Source organism: Oryx dammah, unplaced genomic scaffold (genome assembly GCF_014754425.2).
Source record: "Oryx dammah isolate SB20612 unplaced genomic scaffold, SCBI_Odam_1.1 HiC_scaffold_4, whole genome shotgun sequence".
Lineage (NCBI taxonomy): Eukaryota > Metazoa > Chordata > Mammalia > Artiodactyla > Bovidae > Oryx > Oryx dammah.
Genome location: NW_024070188.1, coordinates 53,504,928 through 53,532,697, shown reverse-complemented (window position 1 = coordinate 53,532,697; position 27,770 = coordinate 53,504,928). Strand labels below are relative to the sequence as shown.

The 27,770-nt window shown below is 36.1% G+C and overlaps 1 protein-coding gene across 5 annotated transcripts in view; it reads left to right on the top strand.

The window, feature by feature from the left end:
- PTPRK (protein tyrosine phosphatase receptor type K) overlaps positions 1-27,770 on the top strand; it is a 598,135-nt gene that overhangs the window by 481,160 nt on the left and 89,205 nt on the right. For all 5 annotated transcript variants that reach the window (XM_040238871.1, XM_040238869.1, XM_040238870.1 and 2 more), the window contains exons 9-13: positions 1,606-1,715; positions 2,935-3,136; positions 5,882-5,987; positions 14,284-14,557; positions 17,380-17,416. In XM_040238871.1, coding sequence (XP_040094805.1) covers positions 1,606-1,715; positions 2,935-3,136; positions 5,882-5,987; positions 14,284-14,557; positions 17,380-17,416 — 729 coding nt within the window. The remainder of the gene's footprint in view (positions 1-1,605; positions 1,716-2,934; positions 3,137-5,881; positions 5,988-14,283; positions 14,558-17,379; positions 17,417-27,770) is intronic.

Here is a 27,770-nt window from a genome sequence, read left to right as displayed (position 1 = left end):
GAAAAGGTGAATAAAAGCTTTCCCTTAAGTTACAGTTGTAAGCTTATTTCATTTGTGTGGAATAGAAACAATAGATATTCTCTTGCAAAACAAACTGATGCCCTTGGTAGCCTCAGCAGATGCCACAGATTATACACAGGGGCCATCACAGCCCCTCTACCTTGATATCTGCATAGCATGTGCCAATACTGTGGACCTGGGAGTTTATAGGAGCGGATGCCTTTGGTTAACTTTTCCCCAAGCCCTTGGTTATTAGATGCATAAACATATCTTGTAGAGTTTAGTCCTGGCATCTTTTCTGTTTACTGTGGGTTTTTTCCTTCATGAATTCGTTATTAATGTGCCAAATTATGTTGGCTGTCACAGAGGTCATAACATCATTCATTGTCTCCTTATGGATTGGAATAAATCTTACTCTTTTGACATATCATTCAGAATTTCTTGATGCTGCTGGCCACATTGCAATGCATTTCCTTTGATCCAGTGATTTTTAATTTATTTCCATCCTCACAAAATTGCTGTAGACTCTGAAACTACATTTCTAGATAATGTCAAGTGTGAAGTTTCATGTGTAACGTTTCACTGAAACGTTAGATTAAGGAAAAATATTAATTAAAAAACTGAGTTGATATTTTCAAGAGAAAGCATACTTTCAAGCAAAGTAGGATGGATAGGATATATTTTTAAACATTAAGGGAACAAAAATGCTGGATATTTATGTAAGTAAATAGCAACTGAATATTTAAATAAAATATATAAAAGGAAAAACACAATAGTAAAAGTATTTTGTATTTTGTCAATAGAAGCTGACACATCATTCATTGTTGGGTATTGTCAGTTATATGACATTTGCAAATAAGGACTGGAATGGTTTCTCAAATCTTGTCATACCTGGGGACACTTCAAAGCTAGTTATGCTGATTGTTGAGTTCTAAAGAAGTCTGATGTTATAAAGTGGTTTGATTCTTTGCTTTGAAAAAGGGAATTTCATTTAAAAGACTGAAGCAATGATTTTGAACCTATTCATCTTAAAGAGTTTTTTATACACTGTAATAATTCTCTTTTTAAAAAATTATAGAAATGCAATAAGTGTACCTATGAAAGACTGACTGTTAATGAGCATGTTAATTCAGTACCGTATGGTTTGGCTTTTGAGTCTAAGGAGCATTAATTATTATTATTATTTATTATTTTATGAACATTGTTTATAGAGATACTTTAGGGGCTTATAATAATCTTCAAAAAATCAATCAGGGAAATCTTTCAGGGCAAGCTCTGTTCTTGAAACAAATTACAAATGAGCCTTCACATTATTAGAGGGATACAACAGAGAGAACTAGACTACACTCTTCAGCTCTCTGAGGTGATAGAAAATTCTGTTGAATAAAAATAACTTTGCAGTTGTACATAATCTGCATTAGAAGCTTAGAGATTTATTTTAAATTCACATGTATTCCCACATATTAAAAGCTTGTCATACAGCTTATTTTCTTAGGGACATGTTTTTATTTTATTTACTTTTAACCTGTTTATCCAGCTTACATGTTTACTTTTTTCTGTTCCTGATATAAGGAGCCTTATAACCAATAATGTATTTATATGTAGTGCCTGGCCCTGTACCAGTCAATTCTCTTCAAGGAACCTCTTTTGAAAATAAGATTTTCTTGAACTGGAAAGAACCTTTGGATCCAAATGGAATCATCACTCAATATGAGGTACTGGGAGAATAAGGAAGTTTAATGAAATGTGCATTGAAGGGGAGAATCAAAGAAAATGTTACAGAGAAATAATGGAAAAGAAGTAAATGAGAATTAGAGGATTAAAATCACTAGTTCTTCTCTGTTTTAATTTATAAATTTCTCTAAATTAAGTATTAAAACGAATATTATATGGTATCTAGACTTTTCAAATTCTTAAGTAAATATTGTTTTAAAGAAGTAGGATGGAACTTGCCAACAGACTTACTGGTGGTTGTAAAAAGAATAAATTTTTACAAAATTAAGAAACTCATATTTCATACTATGATTTAGGGAAAACCATTGAATGAAGTTGCTTTTAGGGTAGGGGAAAATACCTGAAAAGCAAAATCTGTCATAAACCTCTCTATTCCAGAGCTTCATCTCAACTTTGAATATAAATCGTTATCTTATTTGTAAATGTGGAAAGATGAAAAGAAAATGTCATTTTAATTGCACAGATAGGTAATTCTGTTCTTGGGTACTCAGTGTTGTTTCCAGTATAAAATACGTTTTAGTGGCAACAGAGTGCATTGTGAAAATGGAGAAATTTTTTTTTTTTCACTTTTAGTGATTGGTCTGTTCAAAGTATTTTTTCTTGATTCGGTTTTGGTGGGAATTTCTGTGTTTTGCATGCATTACATTATATATGACCATAAGATTTTATGTAAATATGTATTCATATTTATGGCTTCCCTGGAGGCTCAGTGGTAAAGAATCCGCCTGCCAATTCAGGAGACACGGGTTCAATCCCTGGTTCAGGAAGATCCCTTGGAGCAGGAAATAGCAACCCACTCCAGTATTCTTGCCTGGGAAATCCTGTGGACAGAGGATCCTGATGATGGGCTTCAGTCCATGGGGTCACAAAAGAGTCAGACACGACTTAGTGACTAAAACAACAACAACATTCATATTTAATTATATTGATTTATCTTTTGATGGAAGAAAATAGATGCATATTGATCCAGTCAGATAACTCTAGGTTTATCTGTAGATAAATAGAGATGGACAGACAGACAATAGATACAGAATAACAGTGAAATAACCATATCAAAATGAGAAAGAAAAGAAGGGGAAAAAAATGTGATTCACTCCACACAGATGCCCTTGAGTGCTATCTTATTTAAAGGGGTTTTTTTTTAGAATGTATTATGATATGCATTGGATATGTAATAGGAAATAATATTTCTTAAAACAGGTCAGTTACAGCAGCATAAGATCATTTGATCCTGCAGTTCCTGTGGCTGGACCTCCCCAGACTGTATCCAATTTATGGAACAGTACACACCATGTCTTCATGCATCTCCATCCTGGAACCACCTACCAGTTTTTCATAAGAGCCAGCACTGTCAAAGGTTTTGGGCCAGCCACAGCCATCAATGTGACCACCAATATCTCAGGTATGAAATGAATAAAGTACAAACAGAATTGGTTTGTAATAGCATATCCTAAAGAATCACAAATACACTGAGTGTAATTCACGTCATTTTTTGAATCTTTAATATAGTTAGTCATGATTGAAATCAAAAATTTATAAATTCTTTTCATTCTTCCATGTTCATTTTATTATAATTCTATGGAGCAAAACAATTCAGTACATGGATATTTGATTTGAACTTTAAAACTTGGTTACAATCACTATATCTTGGGAACACATAATAATCAAGCTAAGGCTAATGAAATTTACGGTTAGTGTGGTTCCCAGGTGTACTTGAACTTTTAAGGTAGTTTATCATTATTTATCCCTTGAGTCTAGTAATTCTATCCTTTAGCAATTTAAAAACAATTTAAAGTGAAATTAAGGTATTGGAGGCATGATGCTTCTCAGTATGATTTATGCATATGTTTGTATATGTATAGTGCACATATGATATACATACATATGTAATAATACTCATATACATTTTGTACCTATTTAATCTGTTTATTCTACTTCCTAAATAACTCCCAGATAATTTGCCTCTTTCTCATGTCACCGTTTCTACCTTTCCATCTGGATTGTATTTAAAGCTATCGTTGACATATCTTTCTAAGTAGCACTCTTGCCTTTAGACTTATCTTGCTCCTGTGTTGTTTTTTGTTTTTCTATTGATCTTTGTACAACATTTATTTCTTCCTTAATTTTTCTTCAAAATCTAATATATAATATTTACCGTATTATGCCTAATATGGTATTTTTACATGATTAGCATTTGTGGCACTTCATTTTATGGCCCTTTTCATCCTCTTCTCCTATCCATGGGCTTCCCTGGTGGCTCATAGGGTAAAGCATCTGCCTGCAATGCAGGAGACCCGGGTTCGATCCCTGGGTCGCGAAGATCCCCTGGAGAAGGAAATGGCAACCCACTCCAGTATTCTTGCCTGGAGAATCCCATGGACTGAGGAGCCTGGTGGGCTACAGTCCACGGGGTCGCAAAGAGTCGGACACAACTGAGCGACTTCACTTTCACTCCTATCCATAAATCCAAAGTTCCAGTCACAGCAAACTATTGTATTGTCTGTTTCCTTTCACATAATGGTATCTTCATATATTCTGTTTTTTTTTAATCTCTGGTATATTTTTTCCATGTTCTCTCTTTCTGATGAGCTTTTACTCTTCTTTTAATATTCAGCTCAAGCATTGCCTAAATAGTGAAGTCCTCTCTGTTTCATCTTCCCGGTTCCCTGCACTAGTTTAGAAGAGTGTGGTCCCTCAGCATCAACTTCACATTAAAATGTCCTAGAAATGTACATTGTCAGGTCCCTCCTCAGACTTTCTGAATCAGAAACAGTAGACAAATGGGATGGCATTCTGTATTTTTATTTTAAGAGCCCTCCAGAAGTTTCTGATCTCCCTAGTCTGAGAACCACTGTCTAAGTAACTGTCTCCTATTTTGGTCACCTAAATTCTTCTATAATTTTTTGGTGTTTACAAGAGTGTCACTCTTGATAAATCTGAATCCCTACTTTTAACTCTATAAATGTCAAAAACCATGCTTCATTTGCTTCTATATTTATAGTACTTCTTGTAAAGTTTGACACATAGTAAGTATTCAGTAAATGTTCAATGAGTGAATGCGATACTTTAAACTTTTTATTAGATACCATTTGTTCATAGTTTTTCTGGTAATGTACGTATTTCACTGGTCATATCCTCCCTTAAACATCTTTCTGCATGGAAATGATCAAAAGCCATTTGAGGTTATTCACCCACTTCAGGGTTAGGAAGCCTCCTTACCCCAAAAAATTATCAAATATTTTGAAAAAATTTAGATTTCTTCTTTTTAAGAATCTGGCAACAAGGGCACTAATTCTTGGTAATTAACAGCTGAAGCGCTCATTTCTGTTCAGCATACTTCCTAGATATGTCTCTATAGTGACCACAATGGTGAAAGTGATCAAGATCAATGCTAGGTCATTCCACAACTTTTAGATCAAAGCAGCACCACCTCCCCAGGCAGCCTTTAACCTAGGTTCCTGCCATTTCTGTTTCCACATCTCCATGTGCAACTCCATAACCAGAACTCCCCAGCGTCTATACCTTTACCACCTTCCTCCCATCCCATCAATGCTGGTTTCAAGATTTCAGGAACCTAGAAGTTAAAACATCATAAAATGTTTAGAGTGTGTGTCCCAAGTTGCCAGATTATAATTTAAAATTTAACAAGTCTTAACTTCTTATCTTCTGCTGCTTTAGGTTCTCAGATTTAACATTCAGTGGCATTTGTTAAGGTACAGTTTAATTTTAAGTATTAAATTGATTTTTTCCTTCAGTTCGGTTCAGTCGCTCAGTCGCCTGTCCGACTCTTTGCAACCCCATCGACTGCAGCATGCCAGGCCTCCCTGTCTATAACTAACTCCTGGAGTTTACTCAAACTCATGCCCATTGAGTCGGTGATGCCATCCAACCATCTCATCCTCTGTCGTCCCCTTCTCCTCCCACCTTCAATCTTTCCCAGCATCAGGGTCTTTTCAAATGAGTCAGCTCTTCGCATCAGGTGCCCAAAGTATTGGAGCTTCAGCTTCAGCATCAGTCCTTCCAATGAATATTCAGGACTGATTTCCTTTAGGATAGACTGGTTGGATCAGGATCATTTATTCAATTTGAACTATGATATATTCTTGTTTATTGATTGAAACTCTTTCCCTCATTAATCATTTATCAGCTCCAACTTTACCTGACTACGAAGGAGTTGATGCCTCTCTCAATGAAACTGCCACCACGATAACAGTCTTGTTGAGGCCAGCACAGGCGAAAGGTGCACCTATCAGGTAAGAGGGGAAAATCGTAGTCAGAGGGAAAACAGCCAGTAGAACAGATGTTTTCTCACAGCCATTCAGCGGCCAGTATAGTGTTTCATCTTTAGGAGACATTCATTTAACAGCTAGTATCAGAATGGTTTTATTTTTCTTTTGTCTGTATTTGTTTTTTCTTTTGGTTAAACCTATGAAGAGATTTTTAAGAGTAAAATTCTAAGAGAATTTTGATATATTCATGAACCGAACCATTCACCTCTCTGTACTGTTTGATTTAAGAGTATTGTTCTTTGAATTTTTTCTTTCTCTAGCCCAATTTCATTTCCCTTTCTCTGTTGGTATCTGTGGTATATGAGCTTTGAAGTTATTTGTCAGGAATAGAATGAGAAAATAACCCCTGTACGTTGTATTAAATCTGTTATGAATAACTCCACATGAGTGAAATTATTGATTGAATAATAATATAGATTACATAATAATATATTTTCATAAATATGAAAAATAGGAAGCTTTGAGGAAATAAAAGGAGAATAGTTAAAATGAACGTGGCTTATGTAATCTTTTAATTCCTGAATTGTTGCTTATCGGAAATTTCATAGTAAATATTAAAATTCAATTTGCCATTTAACTTAACTATCTAGTATTAAAACCTCCCACATATTATCCTCATCTTGAAGAAATTATGAGACATGTTATTTTCACAGATTGAGTGAAATTATTCTAATGATTTTAATTCCTGCATATTTGTAATTAGATAAATGTACAAAACTTTAGCAGGTTTCCATTTGAAAGTTGTAGATTTGTTGGGTACTTTTGTTTATATACTTTTCTGGAGAAATAAATCAAGGCACAGAAATCATTGCAGGTATATCATAATTGAGTCATCTCAAGTTGTTTACATATTCATAAGAAATTAATCTTTGTTCTGTGGATTATATGACATGCTTGACCTTATGGGCACATATTAACCATGTAAATAATCCTGTATCACTGGAAAGGAAGAAATATTTTTGTTAATTAAAAAAGAAAATATTGGATAAAGGAACCTGAGTCCATAAAGGAAACTCTTACCTCATGTCTGGCTAAAAGTCACAGTAATACCACAGCAGAGAAAAAAGAGATGATCGGATTCATTTGTAATAGAAACACTTGTGAGGCACTGGATACTTGAAAATCCAAAGTCTGTAATACTCTTCATGAATGAGTGATCTGTGAGGAAGTCTGATTTCTGATTCAAAGAAGAAAGAGAAAATGTCTGCATTCAACATCTTTTACTATTGACAAGTAATCAGAGTTATTCACATCTACCTGTGATAAAATTTACTTTATAGTTGTTCAGTTCTGCTATTGTTGTTTAAATAAGCTGCCAGGTACTTGCATTTATCTTTTTAGAGTTATATTTGAGTGAACTCAGCTCTACTTAGTGTAAGTTGCACACACAGTATATTATTATTATTACACAATAGTGCCTAAGCTCTTTATTAATTTAATCAAATTATTATACAAATATTAATTGACAATGTATTATGTGCAAGGCACTGTGCTAAGCGTTGTAAACCAAAGATAAAACAATCACAACAGAACACAGACCTTGGCCCAGATTTGTCATGGGCAATCTGTGTCTGCAATAAGAGGAGTCTTCATCCTTGTAAATCCTTTGCTCATAGTTGGTGTTCACGAACTTTGTTGAATTTGTGAATATATTATTGATAATATGTTTTTAAGTCACAAGTCTTTCTTTGATTTTATTTGCATTTACTTACCACTATATCTGCATTATATTTGTGAACAAATAATGTATACCCCAGTGAAAAGTCTTGTCCTAAATAATGCAGAACTTAGTATCACCAACCACTTTGTTCTTCAGTATTCATTAAGACTGTGTCCATACACTAAAGTAAAATTTGTATAGTGCAGTTCTAACAAGTGTGATTCTTTGACAAAATTAATTTTGAATATATAATTATTCTAGTGGGCTTCCCTGGTGGCTGAGACAGTAAAGAATTTGCCTGCAATGCAGGAGACCCAGGTTCAATCACTGGATTGAGAAAAATCCCCTGGAGAAGAGAATGGCCACCCACTCCAGTATTTTTGCCTAGAGAATCCCATGGACAGAGGAGCCTGGTGGGCTACAGTCCACCAGGGAGATGGGTCATAAAAATTCAGACACAAAGGAATGACAAGCACAATCTTTCTAAAGCTTGAAAGTTGCTGCCTGATTTAACTAGTTCTTTGAATCTCCTCACCAACTTTTTGAGATCTAGCCTTAAAATTGTCATTACTTGACAATCATTACTATGATTCAAAATTAATATTACCAATATTTGGAATCATTTCCCTAGAATGCAGAATTTAGTTTGTTCTAAAGCATTTTATATATTTCTTAAATGAATTCAGATTTTAAACTGACTAAATATAGTTATAAATTAGAATTCATAGAATGTCCCAGTTATTAAAAGACTGACCCAATGTAGCTGTGTTTTCAAATAATGAAAATAGCAGTGAAATGTTGCAAAAGCACAAGAGAAGAGTTCCTCAGTGGTGAATTCAGTTTGTTGTAAGATGTAATAAATGAATGTGTGTTTTATCACACCTTTTTCCAAATATAAGCTCAGCCTGTTTTAAGCTGGCAAGAAACTATCTATTCTAGGGTATAACTAAATGTTTATTTTGCAGGTAAAACCTATTCTCGCATTTTAGAATATTAAGTACCATATATTTTAAGTTAGATAATTAGGACATAGTCATGAAATGCCATCAAAACCATCATTTTCCCCACAATTATGTTAGAAAAAGAAATTATTTGATGCTCAGTGATAGCTTAATGGGCTTCCCAGGTGGTGCCAGTGGTAAAAAACCCGCCTGCCAGTACAGGAGGCATAAGAGATGTGGATTTGATCCCTGAGTCAGGAAGATCCTCTGGAGGAGGGCATGGCAACCCACTGCAGTATCCTTGCCTGGAGAAAGTCATGAACAGAGGAGCCTGGCAGGCTACAGACCATGGGGTCACAAAGAGTCAGACAGAACTGAAGTGGCTTAGCACTCAAGATAGCTTAACATGATTACAGATCAAAATACAGAACTGGGTTTAGCTGGAGTTCAAACCTTGTATATTAGAGTTACTCCCTGGGTCAGTTGGTCACATATACACAAGTTGAAACATTATGACTACCCTATTCATTCATCTGCAGAATATTTCATTTCATCCCAGAATTTAAAGAGATTAAATAATTGCACCTGAATTTTCTCACCAGTGTCACACAAGAAAACTTATTTGAATTCCAGATAAAAATGATTTGAAATTTAAGCAAAGATGGAAATAGTACTTTTCCCCCATTTTATGAGTACACAGGTCTTATGGTCCAAGTAAAATCAAGTAGATGTTGTTTTAACTTAATGTTTATTCTGATGGTATTTTGCAAATGTTTAGATAACAATGGTGACACAAGTTTGAATTGAATAATGTGTATTTGTAGGTAGTGAGACCAAGATGGAGATATAAGAATGTGGTAAGGTATTAACCCCAGTATAATGAGTACAGATTTTGACAGTGGGAGAGCATCACATAATTTCAGCAAAATGGAATGTTAGAGAAGTGTAGTTAATGTTCAAAGTGGTGTCTGAGCGAAATATCAGCAGTATTGAAAATAATTCTCTTTTGCTTTCTCCATGGACAGCTCATGGTGTATTGAGAATATTCAAAAAATAACTGACTGAATGGGTGGCTAGATAGGTGGGTGCCTAGATTACATGATGGAGAAAAGGAAGGCAAGGAAACTAGGCCAGTAACATGATCATAAAGTTATCCATACTTCCCTAATGATGGAAGCAATTGAGATGAGAAGAAATCGTATATTGCAAGAGAGCTAGAACATGATTAAAAATAAAATTTGTTAACATTAATGCCAATGTTTTGAGCTTTGTTGATTCTTAAACTAGTAGTTCCTCTTATAGAAATAGGAAAGTCGTGAGAGACCTGCTTTGCATGGTTAAGAAGTGAAGAGATGGGGAGCAGGAAATGTAATGGACATCAAAATGATAATTATGTAAAGCAACTATCAGTTCAGTTCAGTTCAGTCACTCAGTCGTGTCCGACTCTTTGCGACCCCATGAATCGCAGCACACCAGGCCTCCCTGTCCATCACCATCTCCCGGACTTCACTCAGACTCACGTCCATCGAGTCCATGATGCCATCCAGCCATCTCATCCTCAGTCATCCCCTTCTCCTCCTGCCCCCAATCCCTCCCAGCATCAGAGTCTTTTCCAATGAGTCAACTCTTCACATGAGGTGTCCAAAGTACTGGAGCTTCAGCTTTAGCATCATTCCTTCCAAAGAAATCCCAGGGCTGATCTCTTTCAGAATGGACTGGTTGGATCTCCTTGCAGTCCAAGGGACTCTCAAGAGTCTTCTCCAACACCACAGTTCAAAAGCATCAATTCTTTGGCACTCAGCCTTCTTCACAGTCCAACTCTCACATCCATACACGACCACAGGAAAAACCATAGCCTTGACTAGACGGATCTTAGTCAGCAAAGTAATGTCTCTGCTCTTGAATATACTATCTAGGTTGGTCATAACTTTTCTTCCAAGGAGTAAGCGTCTTTTAATTTCATGGCTGTAGTCACCTTCTACAGTGATTTTGGAGCCCCCCAAAATAAAGTCTGACTCTATTTCTACTGTTTCCCCATCTATTTCCCATGAAGTGATGGGACCAGATGCCATGATCTTTGTTTTCTGAACGTTGAGCTTTAAGCCAACTTTTTCACTCTCCTCTTTTCACTTTCATCAAGAGGCTGTTTAGCTCCTCCTCACTTTCTGCCATAAGGGTGGTGTCATCTGCATATCTGAGGTTATTGATATTTCTCCCAGCAGTCTTGATTCCAGCTTGTGTTTCTTCCAGTCCAGCGTTTCTCATGATGTACTCTGCATATAGGTTAAATAAGCAGGGTGACAATATACAGCTTTGACGTACTCCTTTTCCTATTTGGAACCAGTCTGTTGTTCCATGTCCAGTTCTAACTATACTCCAATAAAAATTAATTTTAAAATATGGTAATTAAGCCTTTACTCTGTGGATCATCAGAATGTTGGCATTGGGGCAGTCAATAGGAGTGATGGTGGCTATGAGATCTTGGGAGGTTTGTTGGTTAGAGGAATTGTAAAACATTGGAGCTAGGGAATTTCTCCTAAAGCTTTAAGGTGACATTCTCAATTAAAAAATGAGGAAGTATACATTGAATACTTTGTGACTTGTTATCACCTGGAAATCATACAAGCTAAAACTTAAATCAGAATCATAGAGGGTTTACTTACTGCTAAGTCGCTTCAGTTGTGTCCGACTCTGTGTGGGTTAAAAAAAAAGTCCATGGAATGCAAAGGTGACTTTGCATTCATATCCAACATTTTTAAGCATTAAATCAGAAGAATATCTACCATGTCTATCATATAATTGCTTTGAGTTAATGGCAAAAATCCCTATAAAGTCTTACAGCTAAACGGAAGTTGTATGAAAAAGTAATTATTTAGCCTCCTAAAAAACTAAAAATGATGCCATACCAATGTTTAATCAAGTTAAAGTATAGTATAGTGAAATCATCTTTAGTTTTTTACCATAAAGAAATCATATTTTGAGTGCTGAGTAAAGATTCATGATGTCAGTATATTGATTTTAACCTAATTATAGAAGTATTTTAAAAATGTAATTAAGAAGAATGGGGAAATATGAAATATAGGAAGAGTGAATAACATTATTCATGTGGCTTTGGAATATTTAAAATTGCCAGAGTACTAAACTCAAGTAGTATTTAGATATAGCTAGACTTAAGTACCTATAGCTAGAATTAGTACTTAATAATTAGGTAATCAGACACCATAAAGATGAAAGAGCATAGGCCAATTTCATGTAATCAGTCAAATAACTTTTAATTTGATTTCTTATTTCTTACTCTCTGCCCTTTAATTAATTTGTAGTGATAAATAAGTATCAGGGAAAAAACAACTTTAGAAAAATGAGGAGTATATGGTTAAAGAACAGCCTATTCAGACGAATTGAGATAAGAGGAAGGAAGATAAGAAAATTTATTTTTAAAATGAACTTTATAATTTTAGTTTGGAGCTCCATCTCAAGTTCGATGAGATCTTTCCCAAAGAGCAGACTTGTCTTCTCTTATTCTTCTCCAACATCAGCAGTTTGCTTTTGTTCTTAATAGATCTGAAGAGACAAGCTGTCGTGTAAGAAGTTCTTTAATTTGGATTGTACAACCTGTGTCAGTTTAATAGAATTAATTAAGACTGGATGTTCACTAGATGTTCTGGATTTTTCTAGAGATGTGGGCTAATTAACAAGGAATTTATTTTTAAAGATTAAAGATTAACAAGGTTGGGTAATTATCAATATTGTCCATTAGGACAAGAATATAAGGTTAGATTTATTCGAGTAGTGTGCATGTGCAAGTTTATCCACATATATGAATGTATCCATAGGATATATAGACGTATAACATACAAATATGGATTCTAAATTGAAAATAAGCAGAAAAAGAAAAGACTAGGCTTGCCTAACATAACATATGTCAGCTATGATCTTCTCTCTCTCTCTATCCAAGGGCTATGCTTAAGTTTCCCTGTATTTTAAAATTGACAAGTGCATGCTCCACATACCCCTCAGAGAGCATGTATCTTGTCAATAGCATTCCTTGGAGCTTAGAGACCCAGCTTGGCAGGAGGTATAGGGAATGATGCAGTATGGATAATTTCAAATAACATAGAATTCTGCCTTAGTTACTTTCTCAAATCTAGTTTCTAACATTAGTACAATTTCTGTCCTATTTCTAAAGGAAAGGAGATTGATACCAACCTGCCTATTTCTTAGCACAGTTTTAATGGAAAATGGGAACTTAAATAATTAGGAGGAAAAGAAAGTCTTTAATATACAAATCTCCTTTCTCTTAATTTGTGCAGCTTTCCTGTTTGTAAGTATGACAGAGTGTGTATTAAGTTAAACTTTTATACTCGATTCTAAACTAGCATAGAATTTAATGTTTATTGTCTTAGATGCAACTTTTATCTCTCTTTCTCTCTCCTTTATTTTTTGGAAGTTCATTAATGAAAATGTTCTATTACTGCTGGAGATGCACTGAATAGCAACTATTTTCTCTATATAGAATGATCTAATTTGCCTGGAAATTCAAGATTCCAGCATACAGCCCTACACACAGCTGATTTATTTTTAACTTATATGTGACCATAGTACTTTCTCTCATAATTGTCAGGAAATTAAATTATATATTTTTTACAAATTTATTATATATATATATGTAATATACAATAAAATAACAGTATATTAATAATGTCCATTTTCTCAGATGTACATTACCTTCAAATTTTGTACATTACCTAAAAAAAATGTACATTTTCCTAAAGAATGTCCTACAGAGAAAATTATTAATATACCAATTTCAGAAATAGAATTAAAATTTTAATTAGTGGTGAGGTAGATATTTACTTTAAAGTTCAATTATTTTCTCTCCTTTCCTCTGTAAAAGACTAGCTATTAGAGAAAAGTTTTAAGACTTTTAAGAAAGGTATTAGAAGCTTTAGGTTTGAGCTTTAATGGGCCAAATACCATCTGTTTCTACAATTTGTAACATTTTATTATTAACAACTCTAGAAGAAGGAGGCAGTCTATTTCAGTGGCGAGGACAGATTTCTGTCCATCTGTGCCCGTATTGCAGCATGTCACTTGTGCTTTAGATCTGCATAGCTCTGAGCCAGTGTTGATGCCATGGCAAGGTCAAGAGGTGGAGAAGCCTGTCAGCACATCCTGTCTCTAGCATGATGACAACCACAAGCTGGTGCTTCAAGCCCCACTCTGAGGCAGTCACTCTGTTGAGCCTCGGAGCGAGGCCTTCCACGCTATGATTTCAAAGTAAAATGTTAACTTTAAACATTTTAAAATATCAGACAAAAAACTTAATGTATGATATGTCTCTGGTTAATGTCAGGTTCCTTATTAAGGGATCTTATCTCTCAACATTTAAAAATGTGCAGAGTTCTATGGTGATTTGTCTTTTCTTTGTTTTTTTTTTTTTTTTCAGGTCCTTAGTGATTATATTGGGGTTGGGGGAAACAATCCATGTGAAATGCTATTTTACTGCAAAAGAGCTTGAAAATCAGAATACAGGAGGTTAAGACTGACCTTAAAAGACTGAAACATTGCATGTTGATATTAAACACCCCATTCCTTTTCTTGAGAAAGCTCAGTATCTAGAATCTCTAATTGTGTGCTTTGTTTTTCCTTTTCCAAAAAGTGCCTATCAGATTGTTGTGGAGGAATTGCATCCCCACCGAACCAAGAGAGAAACCGGAGCCATGGGATGCTACCAGGTTCCTGTCACGTACCAAAACGCCATGAGTGGGGGGGCACCATACTACTTTGCTGCCGAACTGCCCCCAGGGAATCTTCCGGAACCTGCCCCATTCACCGTGGGCGATAACAGAACCTATCAGGGCTTTTGGAACCCCCCTTTGGCTCCCCGCAAAGGATACAACATCTATTTCCAAGCCATGAGTAGTGTGGAGAAGGTGAGCGTCCTCCAAGATTTTGCTTTTTCACTGCCCTGAGGATTAGCCACAGTCAAACTTTCTAAATACTCAGTAACATTTGTCAAGGGAAGAAAAAAAAATTCAGTGTGTAGGGGGTGTTGTTTCTGTTCCTAGCAGCATGCACGGTTTGGGGCCTACTGTAGGGGTGGGGCTCCATGCCAGTTATGTGGCACAGGATTCCTGTTTCCTAGTAACTGCTTCTCTTTGAGCCCTCTTCAGGAAAGCCCACAAGAGCAATTGTGAGTAAAATGATTTGAAAAGATGGGTGTACTATTGCCAGGCCTCCAGCCCCTGTAAACATAGGGCATTGTACTGTCTTTTCTGCTCAATAGTGGCACACTTCAGGAGATTAAATTTACTGCAGGATAAACAGAATGCGTGTTCCACAGCAGGCTAATAAACCCTTATAAAGTTTTCAGGGGGTACAAGCCAAATAGTAAATAACTGGTAACAATCCTCTGATTACAAAGTAATAGGGTGCCTGTGGTATATCCGACAGAACCTAAACAGAAGGCAGCCTGGCGATGGCGGGATGCTGTGCGGTTAGAGAAGTCTGTTTTCCATTCCCTGGCTGCCCCTCCTTTTCCCATTTTGGACGCAGTTGTTGTTGAACACTGCCACGGCTCCCAAATGAATATTGAAGAGGGAAACACAACAGGAAGGTAGAAACTACCAGGGGTTCCATATGTAGGGAAATAACATGGGCTTTCATGTCTCATGCCGTTCTCCTGAAAGATTTTCTTTCCTAAAGCATATTTTATTTAATTTTTTTTTTCAGGGAGGTATAGAAAACAAATTGAGAATAGAAACCTTCTACAACTTAAAATTCAATAGAATGACAATGTTATGTACTTTGTAGCTATATAGGAAATTGTTGGTTTTGAGGAATTGAGTCCCTGAGATGGGTACCTGGGAGATGACGTGGAATATCCAATTGCAGCAGTCCTATTATATCCTGGAATCATTTCATTGCACGACATAGTAATCTATTTGCATTTCTGTAAGGGATCGCGAGAACTTAGGGTATTGACTGGCTGCTTCTGAATGAAAACTTTATCTTTGTGCTTGCTTGTATGGTTGGATTACAGTATATGGAAAGGAAAATGTCACAGCATCTTCTAAGATGTACTTCAAAGCCAGAGGCTGCTCATGGATAAAAATGCTCTTCTCATCTTCTAGTTTATTTTTATATAAGTAGGAGTCAGCTGCCTACTTTCCACCCACACATCATTCCGTACCACTGCCATGATGGGGCTGCTCAAAACAGAGACAACCACAGAAGTTTTATTCCATTCTGGGTATAAAGTAGCATAGTTCTGTGTTTGGGTATTCATCTTTAAAGAGGTGAGAGATTCCAAATTAACTTTTGTAACTTGGTTGGTGGTATGAGAGAAGTGTTAATGAATGTCTGTTACTTATAAAGAATTTTCTCTGGCACTCTTTAAAAGCTTTGATATGAATTTTCTCTTCTAATTGTTAATATATCTACATGTGGTTTAACCAAAGTACAGAGTAGCAATAGTATGTTTCACAGTTATCTTGGAAAAAAAGTATTAAAATTGACATGGCTTCTACCAGCAGAGACTGGTAATCCTGTTGGAGTTAACAGCAATTGCTTTTAAGAAATCAAAATTCCTTTGAGCCTTTATGGTACTGTGAAACAGTCTCTTGGAGTGTACTGTGAAGGCTTCAGGTCACAGTTAAATAATAAAAGTGCAGATTTTCATTTTTAATTACTAATTTTTCCCTCAATGTTTTACTTTAATTTAAAAATAACAAATGCTTAAGTGAATGAATGAAGTCACTCAGTCGTGTCCGACTCTTTGTGGCCCCATGGACTGTAGCCCACCAGGCTCCTCTGTCCATGGGATTTTCCAGGCAAGAATACTGGAGTGGGTTGCCATTTGAGGAAAGTATGTAAAGTCTTGGTTTATCTATCTATAAAACTACTCAAGATGGAGTTACATACACATCTTGAAAACAAATAGCCTCTGTTGTGTTCACCACCTTTAACATCTTATCCAACCTCTTGGATTCAAGGATATATATTCAAAGATATAAACTGAATGAACTAAATTTTGGAGGAGTGAGCTGCAGACCTCGAAGTGTGTTTCACCCTCCTAGTACCACCCCACAACATTGAAAAATAAAAGGAAGAGAAAAGATTTTTTAAATTCTGAAATGTCTTGTCCTTTCCCATTTCTCCTTCACCTTCCTGATCTCATCTGTCTAGCAAGAGGAAGAAAAATAATCCCACCAAGAAATATTTAATCCCTAACACCTAAATTAAAAAAGAAAAAAGAGCAGATGAAACATACTGCAACTGTGATGCAATTTTATTACTTTTATCATTTAGCTCCTTAGTCGTGCTAGAATCAAAGCGAAACTGTCTAGCATTCAGCTTTGGTCTGAATCTACAGGTATGAGATGAACATGAAATTTATATTTGGGTCTGATTTGTATTAGCTTTGGAAATATATTTTTTCTTTATGATCATTCAAAAAGTACAATAAATTCAAATAGAATGCTGGATTGTTTGTCCCAGCAAGATATCCTGTTTCATTACAAGATAAACAGAGATACCTTTGGAAAATACTAGTTTTAAGTTATTTTACATTTTTTAGAAATCTCTGTGAAAACATATAAAAAATAGTGTCTTTAATGCTGTGATTCTATTCTTTGGAAACCTACTTTATAACCCCAGATTAATCTTCATACTAGTTGTAGTTTATGAAATAGGAAACATTACCTATAACTGACTATTTTCACTTTTTTATAACTGACTTTTTTTATTCCGTCAGGAAACTAAAACCCAGTGTGTACGAATTGCTACCAAAGGTAAGAGGTTTGCCTTTTTTTTTTTTGGGGGGGGGTCCAAATTCCATTTGCCAACTTTCTGAAATGAAAGAGCTTTGTTCCCTGCTTCAGGGCTAATTAAATGTGGCACTTCTATTACAGAGTATTTGTAGTTGGGCCCAGGTAAACTGCCAGCCAAGTTTTCTGACTCACTTGGGTGTCTTTGACAAGTAATGGTGTGCTACTTTTCATCCCCTACTACTTGACTGGAGGAATCTTGTTATGACAATAAGAAGGATTTAGAAAACTTCAGAAGGGTTTGTTTCTGCCACTTTAGTGTCTGAGAGGTTTTGTGCTGCTGATTAGCCAACATATTATGAAAACCTCAGCAATATCTGCTCAAAACAGCAAATTCCTTATTTAACAACCTCTGTTACTTTTGGTTGTAGACAATTAAACACAAAATACTGAGCTAGTCTAGGCATATGTAAGGGTAAGGATGGAAACAGGTCCATATCAGTAGTATAGGTGGATTGAAGATTCTTTCCTTTTTTATAAAAAATATTTTTTTAATCCAACTGTTGCCAAGAAATTAGGTCTAGGAACAGCCAGGGCTATTTCTTCTGACATTACATATTATAGTTTAGTTGTGTTGTTTCTTTAAGAGAAAGCATTTTCATCTTTGAATGAGTATTTAGAGTTCAGAGTGGGAGAAAGTCTCCTGTATTCCACTATGTTTATAATCCTTCATTTAAGAGTTATGTAACTGTGCCAACAGGGAAAGAGAGCTACTTGGTGTATTCTAGCAAGAAAAATGAGAAAAAGCTGTCCGCACACAGACATAGGGCTCCGCAGAGGGTTGAAGCTCTGGGTGGTTTGCTGCCAGAATTAGTATTAGGTCCCCATTCATAGGAGTAGTTGATTCATTTAGAGTAAAAAATGAATGGCCATATTCTGTTTGTGCTGGCATGTTTCCTTTCATCATTTTTCTCAATCTAATCATCAATCTGCTCAATTAAGCGTTTGTTTTATACTCTTGATTTGTAAAGGCAATAACAAAAGACTTTTCCCTTGACTCATGAGGAATAATAAAAAAGCTTCACAGAAGAGAAAGTAATATACACTTTTCAATTCAAATACTAGGGTTCCTCATGATTTTTTTAAAAATAAAGCAAACTTAAATTAAGGAAGAGAGAAGGCATACATAGATGCATGAAGTGTATAGGCATTTTATTTTAAAAACTTGGCATATGTATCAAGAGTTAAAATTGAGATTTTTAGAATATAATAACAGAAGGCATTTAGGTCCTAAGTTTTTCCGATTTAAAACAAAACCAGAAATGTAAAATGGTCTCACATCACCTTCAAGAAGTTTCTTAAATATGCATATTAGTGCTAGTCACTCTGTCCGACTCTGCAGTCCTATGGATTGCAACCCAACAGGCTCCACTGTCCATGAGATTTTCCAGGTAAGAATATTAGAGTGGGTAGCCATGCCATTTTCCAGGGGATTTCCCTGGCCCAGGGATTGAACCTGCATCTCCTACATTGCAGGCTGATTCTGTACCATCTGAGCCATAAATGATTCTAAAATTTTAAGTTTTCTTGTTCAGCTAACTGTTTGCATTTATATACACTTAAGTGTTATTTTATCCCTCACTCATACAAATAAAATTATGATGACCAATAGCATATGATATTTTGACTGCAGGAGAATAGAGATTATGGAAATCAGATTGACCATGTGGCATAGAATATTTGCCAGAGACTCAGAGGTAATAAGATATAGTCCATTTATAGGAATTTCTTCTTTGCCTAGAAATCCAACCCTGCTGTGTTTCTGGGTCTCAGGTTGACAGTGTTGTTTCTTGAGTGAAAGAAATCTGGCCCCACTAATGGGTTCAAACCCTGCTTTTGCCACTTCTTACTGTTCTTTTAAGTTGAACAAAATAAAATTCTCATTCTAAAAATAAGAATGTTAGAGTATCTCAGCAGGTTCAGTTCAATTGCTCAGTCATGTTGACTCTTTCTCACCCCATGAATCGCAGCACACCAGGCCTTCCTGTCTACCAACTCCCAGAGTTCACCCAAACTCACGTGCATCAAGTCGGTGATGCCATCCAGCCATCTCATACTCCATCATTCCCTTCTCCTCATGCCCCCAATCCCTCCCAGCATCAGGGTCTTTTCCAATGAGTCAACTCTTCACATGAGATGGCCAAAGTACTGGAGTTTCACCCTCAGCATCAGTCCTTCCAATGAACACCCAGGACTAGTCTCCTTTAGGATGGACTGGTTGGATCTCCTTGCAGTCCAAGGGACTCTCAAGAGCCTTCTCCAACACCACAGTTCAAAAGCATCAATTCTTTGGTGCTCAGCTTTCTTCATAGTCCAACTCTCACATCCATACATGACCACTGGAAAAACCATAGCCTTGACTAGATGGACCTTTATTGGCAAAGTAACATCTCTGCTTTTTAATATGCTATCTAGATTGGTCATAACTTTCCTTCCAAGGAGCAAGAGGCTTTTAATTTCATGGCTGCAATCACCATCTGCAGTGATTTGGAGCCCCCCAAAATAAAGTCTGACACTGTTTCCAGTTTCCCCATCTATTTCCCATGAAGTGATGGGACCAGATGTCATGATCTTAGTTTTCTGAATGCTGCGCTTTAAGCCAACTTTTTCACTCTCCTCTTTCACTTTCATCAAGAGGCTTTTGAGTTCCTCTTCACTTTCTGCCATAAAGGTGGTGTCATCTGCATATCTAAGGTTATTGATATTTCTCCCAGCAATCTTGATTCCAGCTTGTGCTTCTTCCAGCCCAGCGTTTCTCATGATGTATTCTCCATAGAAATTAAATAAGCAGGGTGACAATATACAGCCTTGACATACTCCTTTTCCTATTTGGAACCAGTCTGTTGTTCCATGTCCAGTTCTAACTGTTGCTTCCTGACCTGCATATAGGTTTCTCAAGAGGCAGGTCAGGTGGTCTGGTATTCCCACCTCTTTCAGAATTTTCCACAGTTTACTGTGATCCACACAGTCAAAGGCTTTGACATAGTCAATGAAGCAGAAGTAGATGTTTTTCTGGAACTCTCTTGCTTTTTTGATGATCCAGTGGATGTTAGCAATTTTATCTCTGGTTCCTCTGCCTTTTCTAAAACTAGCTTGAGCATCTGGAAGTTCACAGTTCACGTATTGCTGCAGCCTGGCTTGGAGAATTTTGAGCATTACTTTACTAGCATGTGAGATGAGTGCAATTGTGTGGGAGTTTGAGCATTCTTTGGCATTGACTTTCTTTGGGACTGGAGTGAAAACTGACCTTTTCCAGTCCTGTGGCCACTGCTGAGTTTTCAAATTTGCTGACATTGAGTGCAGCACTTTCACAGCATCATCTTTCAGGATTTGAAACAGCTCAACTGGAATGCCATCACCTCCACTAGCTTTGTTTGTAGTGATGCTTTCTAAGGCCCACTTGACTTCACATTCCAGGATGTCTACCCCTTACTATTATTGTGGAGATTAAAGTAGTGTGTATATATGAAATGCCTAAAGTGTGCCTAGTGTAACTATGAGTTAAGAATTAACTGATATATTATCATCACTGTAATTACTATAATCATTTAGCATTTTTTTACATAGGAAAAAACTACACTATTAAGGTAAAGTTAATTTACCTGACTCTGTTTTTATTATTATTAGAGAATAATTGCTTTACAGTGTTGTATTGGTTTCTGCCATACAGCCATGCAAATCAGCATAGATATACCTGTGTCCCCTTCCTCTTGAATCTCCCTGTCACCCTCCAACTCATCCCACCCCTCTAGGTTGTCATAGAGTACCAGGTTGATCTCCCTGTGTTTTCCAGCCACTTCCCAGTAGCTATCTATTTTGCATGTGGTAATGTATATGTTTCAATGCTGCTTTCTCAGTTTGTTCCGCTCTCTCCTTCTCCTGCTGTGTCCATAAGTCTGTTCTCTATGTCTGTGTCTCTATTCCTGCCCTGCAGAGTTTCACAGCATACAAGTATAGTCAGCTATGCTATATAAAATTTTTCAGTATGAAAACTAAAACTTTTGCAGCAAGGCATTTTGAAAATACGCTTACTAAATGACATAACCATATTGATTAGGGAGGGATGAAGAAACCTTCTGGGCAAGGGATGATTGGATATTTCACAGGTATCTAGTATATATATGCAAAAACCCATTAAACTATATACTTAAAATTGCATGCACTATACTGACTTAGGGCACTGAAAATTCTTTTGCGAAATGTGAAAGAACTTAAAAGCCAAGAGCAACTAGCCCATACACTAGAACAGCACGATCATTTTGAAAATAATTTGACCTGTGAAAATTATCTAAACATCATCCTGTGTTTCCTGCTTTCTCGGAAGTCACATCTGAAGGCAACACATAAACAGAAAACAGGTGTTTACTTGACTGGTAGAGAAAACATGTATAATCAATGTCATAATTTCTAAAATAAATAGTGATATGAATATATATTATGAGATAAAAGAAGTGTTCTGGGAGTTAGGGTCATTGATGTTGGGATCATTGATCCTGCTCTCTGACTCACATTTATGTTAAGTCATTGAGACAATATGTGTCAAGAATGGAGTGGAAGTGTTTAATATAAATTGCACTGGAAATCATGAAAGTCATAAACTGTTTATAAAATAGCATATCCAAAGCCAAAGCTGTAAACATGCAAAAAGGAATTTAGTCCAATGTTATCTTTGAAAAGCAAAAAGGAGAATAAGTCTCAGGAAAGGTTCCTGTGGTACATTAAGAAAAGGAGGAAACCTTAAAAAGTCACTTGTCCGGTGAAGAACATTGTGCAGCCTGTACTCAGCACGTATAGGCACAAGTGTCTTGGATCACTGAAACATCGTGTTTTAGGCTGCTATCGGTTTGCTTTCTGTCTTTTTACTTATAATTACATATAATGGTCTAAATTGGTATACACCTACAAAATTGTTTTTAAATTAGCAGCTAAGAATCTGGTGCCATGGTACCATAAAGAATCTATACCATGATAATTTTATTTTTTTTCTCAAGGAAATTATGCAGTGAGTGATATTTTAATGGTCAGATTTAAATATGAAAATAATATACAAATTATAATAGAAATCACTCAATGGATTTTAAAAAGTACTTCTCTGGAAATATGTTTTATCTGTGTTAAACTAACACTAGAATATTATATCATTTAAAATGTTCTCAATATGAAATAATCATTTATGCAACCATGTACTCATTTACATAAAATTGTTCTATAGGCAAGCAAGCGTTGATGAGTAATCAAGATATCAAATAATTCCCTAAAATAAAACTAAGAAATAAGACCAATAGTATATGAAATTGAAAGTATTATCATCTGTTTATATAAGTAATTTAATTTACACTTTGAACTTATATTTTGTACTGTTTTCCCTCAGATAAATTTCCGGTTTTCTAGAAGAAAACTGGCAACTTAAATTTTTAATTTTATGGTGGTTTCTATGTTGATTAAATCTGTCCATTCCAATAAAAGGTATCAAATCTGATAAAACAGAAAAGTGTAGTATAAGTAAATTTATTGGAACAGAGCATTTAAGGTGAGAAAGGAGTTTCTTTTCTTAAGTTACTGAAATACAGCTATTTTTTACGTTATTACAAACACTTAAGTTTTCCAGTCAGAAATGATTTTATTCCAGATCTCCATTTGTAAGTAGTTTGCTTTGACAAACTGCTGTTTGTCTGTCCATTAACCATTCTTTGACTTATTCCAATTTCATTTGGATATCAATATGCCAGCCATATATCTAGCATTTATCTAATACCTGTTGTACACCAAAAATTCTAGGTTCTGGGGACAGAGCAGTGAATAAATATAGATAAAGTCCTAACTTCTGTGAACTTAAATTCCAGTAGAGGGAAACACACCAGACAGAAACACATATGTGATATGGTAGGGGTAGGGGATGAGGAAATGTGTGTCTAGGGCATTGCAATTTTCAGAGAAAGAGGGACAACAGAGGAAGAGATGGTTGGATGGTGTCACCGACTCAATGGACATGAGTTTAAGCAAGCTCCGGGAGATGGTGAAGGACAGTGAAGCCTCGTGTGCTATAGTCCACGGGGTCTCAAAGAATCGGACACAATTGAGAGAATAAACAACAACAACAACATCAGAGAAAGACACTCTGTTAAGGTCAAGGAAACAAGGGAGGGACCCATGCAGGGGAGAGTCCTCACAGCATAGGGAAGGTGGCCTCAGCCTCACGGGATGAATCAGACTGGTCTTAGTGATTGCCGACAAAGGTCCATATAATCAAAGCTATGGTTTTTCCAGTAGTCCTGTATGGAGGTGAGAGTTGAACCGTGAAGAAGGCTGAGCGCCGAAGAATTGATGCTTTTGAACTGTGGTGTTGGAGAAGACTCTTGAGAGTCCCTTGGACTGATAGGAGAGCCAACCAGTCTATCCTAAAGGAAATCAGTCTTGAATATTCATTGGAAGGACTGATGCAGAAGCTGAAACTCCAATACTTTGGCCACCTGATGCGAAGAACTGACTCAGTAGAAAAGACCTTGATGCTGGGAAAGATTGAAGGCAGGAGGAGAAGGGGACAGCAGAGATGGTTGGATGGTATCACTGACTCGATGGACATGAGCTTGAGCAAGCTCTGGGAGATGGTGAAGGACAGGGAAGCCCGGCATGCTGCAGTCCATAGGGTCTCAAAGAGTCGGACAAAAATGAGCACTGAACAACAACATACTTTAGCTCGAGTCAGAACAACCTGGAGGGCTTTGAAAAATGGATTGTTGGGCATCAGCTCCAGAGTTTCTGAATCAGTAGGCCTGGAGAGAGGCCCAAGAATGTGCATTTCTCACAGGCTTATGCCGACACTGATTCTACTGCTACTTAGATGATCACAGTTTGAGATCAATCACTGGGCTTCTAAGAAAATGTTTCCTTCCTGAATTTTAGAAGGAGAGATGGCAAAGACAACCACCAACTCATCCATCTTACCATGAGCATTATGTTGTAAGGGTGTGATATTTAAAAAGTGGAGAGCCAAATTGACTAACAAGAGGAGCACAGCAAAGAAAACAAGCCAACTCAGAGACCTAACAACTCTGAGCTGAGCAACCCCTTGCTGGAACTCCTTAAACATTATATTTAAATGTGAAACAAATAAATGTCCTTATTATCAAAACCACTAGTGGTGGGTAATCTATTACTTGCAGCAGGTATTGTCTAAACTGATGTTTGGTTTTTATTTTCCCTTAGGAATAGTAGTGAAAAATAAAATTGACATTTAAAAATATGGACTCTCTTATTAGGTGTCAGTCTAGAGTATCAGTTCAGTTCAGTTCAGTCACTCAGTCGTGTTCAACTCTTTGCGACCCCATGGACTGCAGCACGCCAGGCCTCCCTGTCCATCACCAATTCCTGGAGTTTACTCAAACTCATTTCCATTGGGTTGGTGATTCCATCCAACCATCTCATCCTCTATTGTCCCCTTCTCCTCCTGCCTTCAATCTTTCCCAGCATCAGGGTCTTTTCAAATGAGTCAGTTCTTCACATCAGGTGGCCAAAGTATTGGAGTTTCAGCTTCAGCATCAGTCCTTCCAATGCACACCCAGGACTGATCTCCTTTAGGATGGACTGGTTGGATCTCCTTGCAGTCCAAGGGACTCTTAAGAGTCTTCTCCAACACGACAGTTCAAAAGCATCAATTCTTTGGCACTCAGCTTTCTTTATAGAGTGTCAGGAATCCATTTGCCTCTTGGATGTAGGTACTTTGATAGGATTTATCCTAAGTCCCTGAGAGCTAGGAAGGAAGAACCTGCATGGTTCTCTGAGAAGCCATGGGAAGAGAATTCCAACCACTGAATTATGCATATCTCCACTCACCCATTTATTTAGTATCAGCTTATTTATTCTTTTGATAAACCCAAAGTTGACCTGTAATTGTGAAAGGTGTTAGTTTAACTCTTGTAAGTTCCCATCCCAGGAATGGTCTAAATCAGATCATTATTAATTCAGAGTATTATTTATGTTAAACAATGATGATATAGATCTTTGCCAGTCCCTCAAAATAATGTGACTTCAGCGCTAGCATACATTTTAAGCATGCATTCCAATATTAAGAAAAATTTACTTGTCACAAAAGTGTAGGTGTGGATAGATTTTATTAATGATATATGACAAAACATAAATTCTGGTGATATTTTATTTACTTTATTATTTCTTCCCTCCTTTGCTATCTTTCCTCTAATTACTGGATAAGATTAGTTTTTTTAAAACAGAATTTGCTTTATAGTTTTAATTTTGTCCTATGCTGCTTTTGTCAAATTTTTCATTGGTGCCCTTTTCTCTGGGTGTGCAGATGGGTAAAAGTTCTTTTTTAAGTGATCAGGCATTCAGAAATAACAAGCATGAGAAGAAAAAGAACTCTAAGTCTGTCAAGAAGTTACAGTAATACCATAGAAGCTCCATTTGGTTGTACCATGTGTGTGGAATCTTTTTGACTGAATTCATTCCCACCATATTTATCACAGATGAATTTGAGTATATCTCAACAATCTCGGCTCTTAAATTGCACTCTTGTGCTGTATCTTTACAACTGCAACAAAGGGGGATTTGAAAGTAGGAGTGAAGTCTGAAAAAAAATACATTTAATCGGGTCTCAGGCTCTAAAATCTTAACCGTAGTTTCTTAAATTGTGCAAAGATGCTTTATATTTTGCCAGGTATATGTGGAAGGAAATGGTAAAGCATCAGAAAGAAATTTTCAGATCTGCTCACACTGCTTTTTATGCTGATGGAGGGGCTTCCCTGGTGGTGCTAATGTGAAGAATCTGCCTTCCAGTGCAGGAGTTGCAAGTGATGTGGGTTCGATCCCTGGGTTGGGATGACCCCTGGAGTAGGAAATGGCACTCCACTCCAGTATTCTTGCCTGGAAAATTGCATGGACAGAGGAGTCTGGCAGTCTACAGTTCAGGGGGCCATAAAGAGTCAAACATAACTGAGCAACTGAGCACATTCTGATGGAATCTAGGTCAACTGTGATAGTTCAGTTTGGCTAGTAAGAAATTCTGGATGGGGTCGGGCTTTTATTGGTCCCTCGGCTTGAATTATCTTAGAGAAAGCTGCCAGCTCTTCTGAAAATTTGTAATCAGTGAGGATAATTTTATTGTTCTTCCTCTGAATGCCTAAGTACTCTTGCTGGTACTCATACTCCTTTCTCTTGCAAGGGAGAAAAACTGTGCATCATTTTTCCAGCCAATTGTATGTCTGTCCTCGTTTTCAAAAATTAGTATAATTTGAGGTTTCTTTTTTTTTTTTCAACTCAAAAGGGAGGGAATTGCAAGAAAGTATATTAGTAATAGACTACAGCCTGAGGAAAATGAAATTATATCTATGTGAAACCAAGCAGGGAATAAGTACACTTTTAATAAAGCTTAAATCAGTGGTTCATAGCTTGGAACTAACTTCTGTTAGGCAGCAGTATTTCCTTGTGCTCTGTCAAAGACCTTATCATTGTAAATTTTTTCTTTTAATATAGAGCAAGCTGCTAAAAATTAGCAGCTAGTAGATTTTTTCAACTTATTTGCAAAACTAAAATATCCCTTTGCTTTCAAAAAACTATAGTAGAATAAAAATGTAATATTTCTACAGTGAAGTCAAAAGCTAATGATTCTCCAAATTATATATTATTCAGAAATCTCTTAGAATAAAGTCCTATCTAGATCGACTGTAAGGTTTATGAGAGTAAGGGCGGTATCTGGTTATATTTGTGAAGTCCATGCCTGATATTTAATACAAATGCAATCTTTTTGGAATGAATGTTGTTGTTTTTTAGAATTATTCCGCTTTTCAATACCTTTAAGATGTATCAGTCATGTTTTTTTTACTATATTTTTATTTTATTAACATACTTTAGACATAATTTGAAGTATTTGATTTCTTTATGAATAAAAACTTTGTCCTTTTGGTAGTCTTGTCAGTTAAAAAATGTAAAAAGAAAAATGTTGCTTGAGTGACTAATATTATTTCAAATACTAATTTTCAACTTTGTTCTTTATGAGAAAAATAGGTTTAAAAAGTGAAGACTATAAAAATAGAATAAAAATTGTGTATATAGTGTAAGTATGTATACTATATAAGTATTCTAAAGTAATGGGAAGCTTTCAAAAACTGCAAAGTAATTGATGGGAAGTTTCTGGCCAGTGATGATTTTTAATCTGTTTTAAGAAGCCAATTGAACTTTATTTACTTATTATTATATTTATTTTATTATAATTTTAGCAATTGTCTATTAAGAATATTAGTAGACATTATAGGAATTTGAAGAGCATTTACTCTATTTATAATAAACTTTTTTTAAATTGAAAATA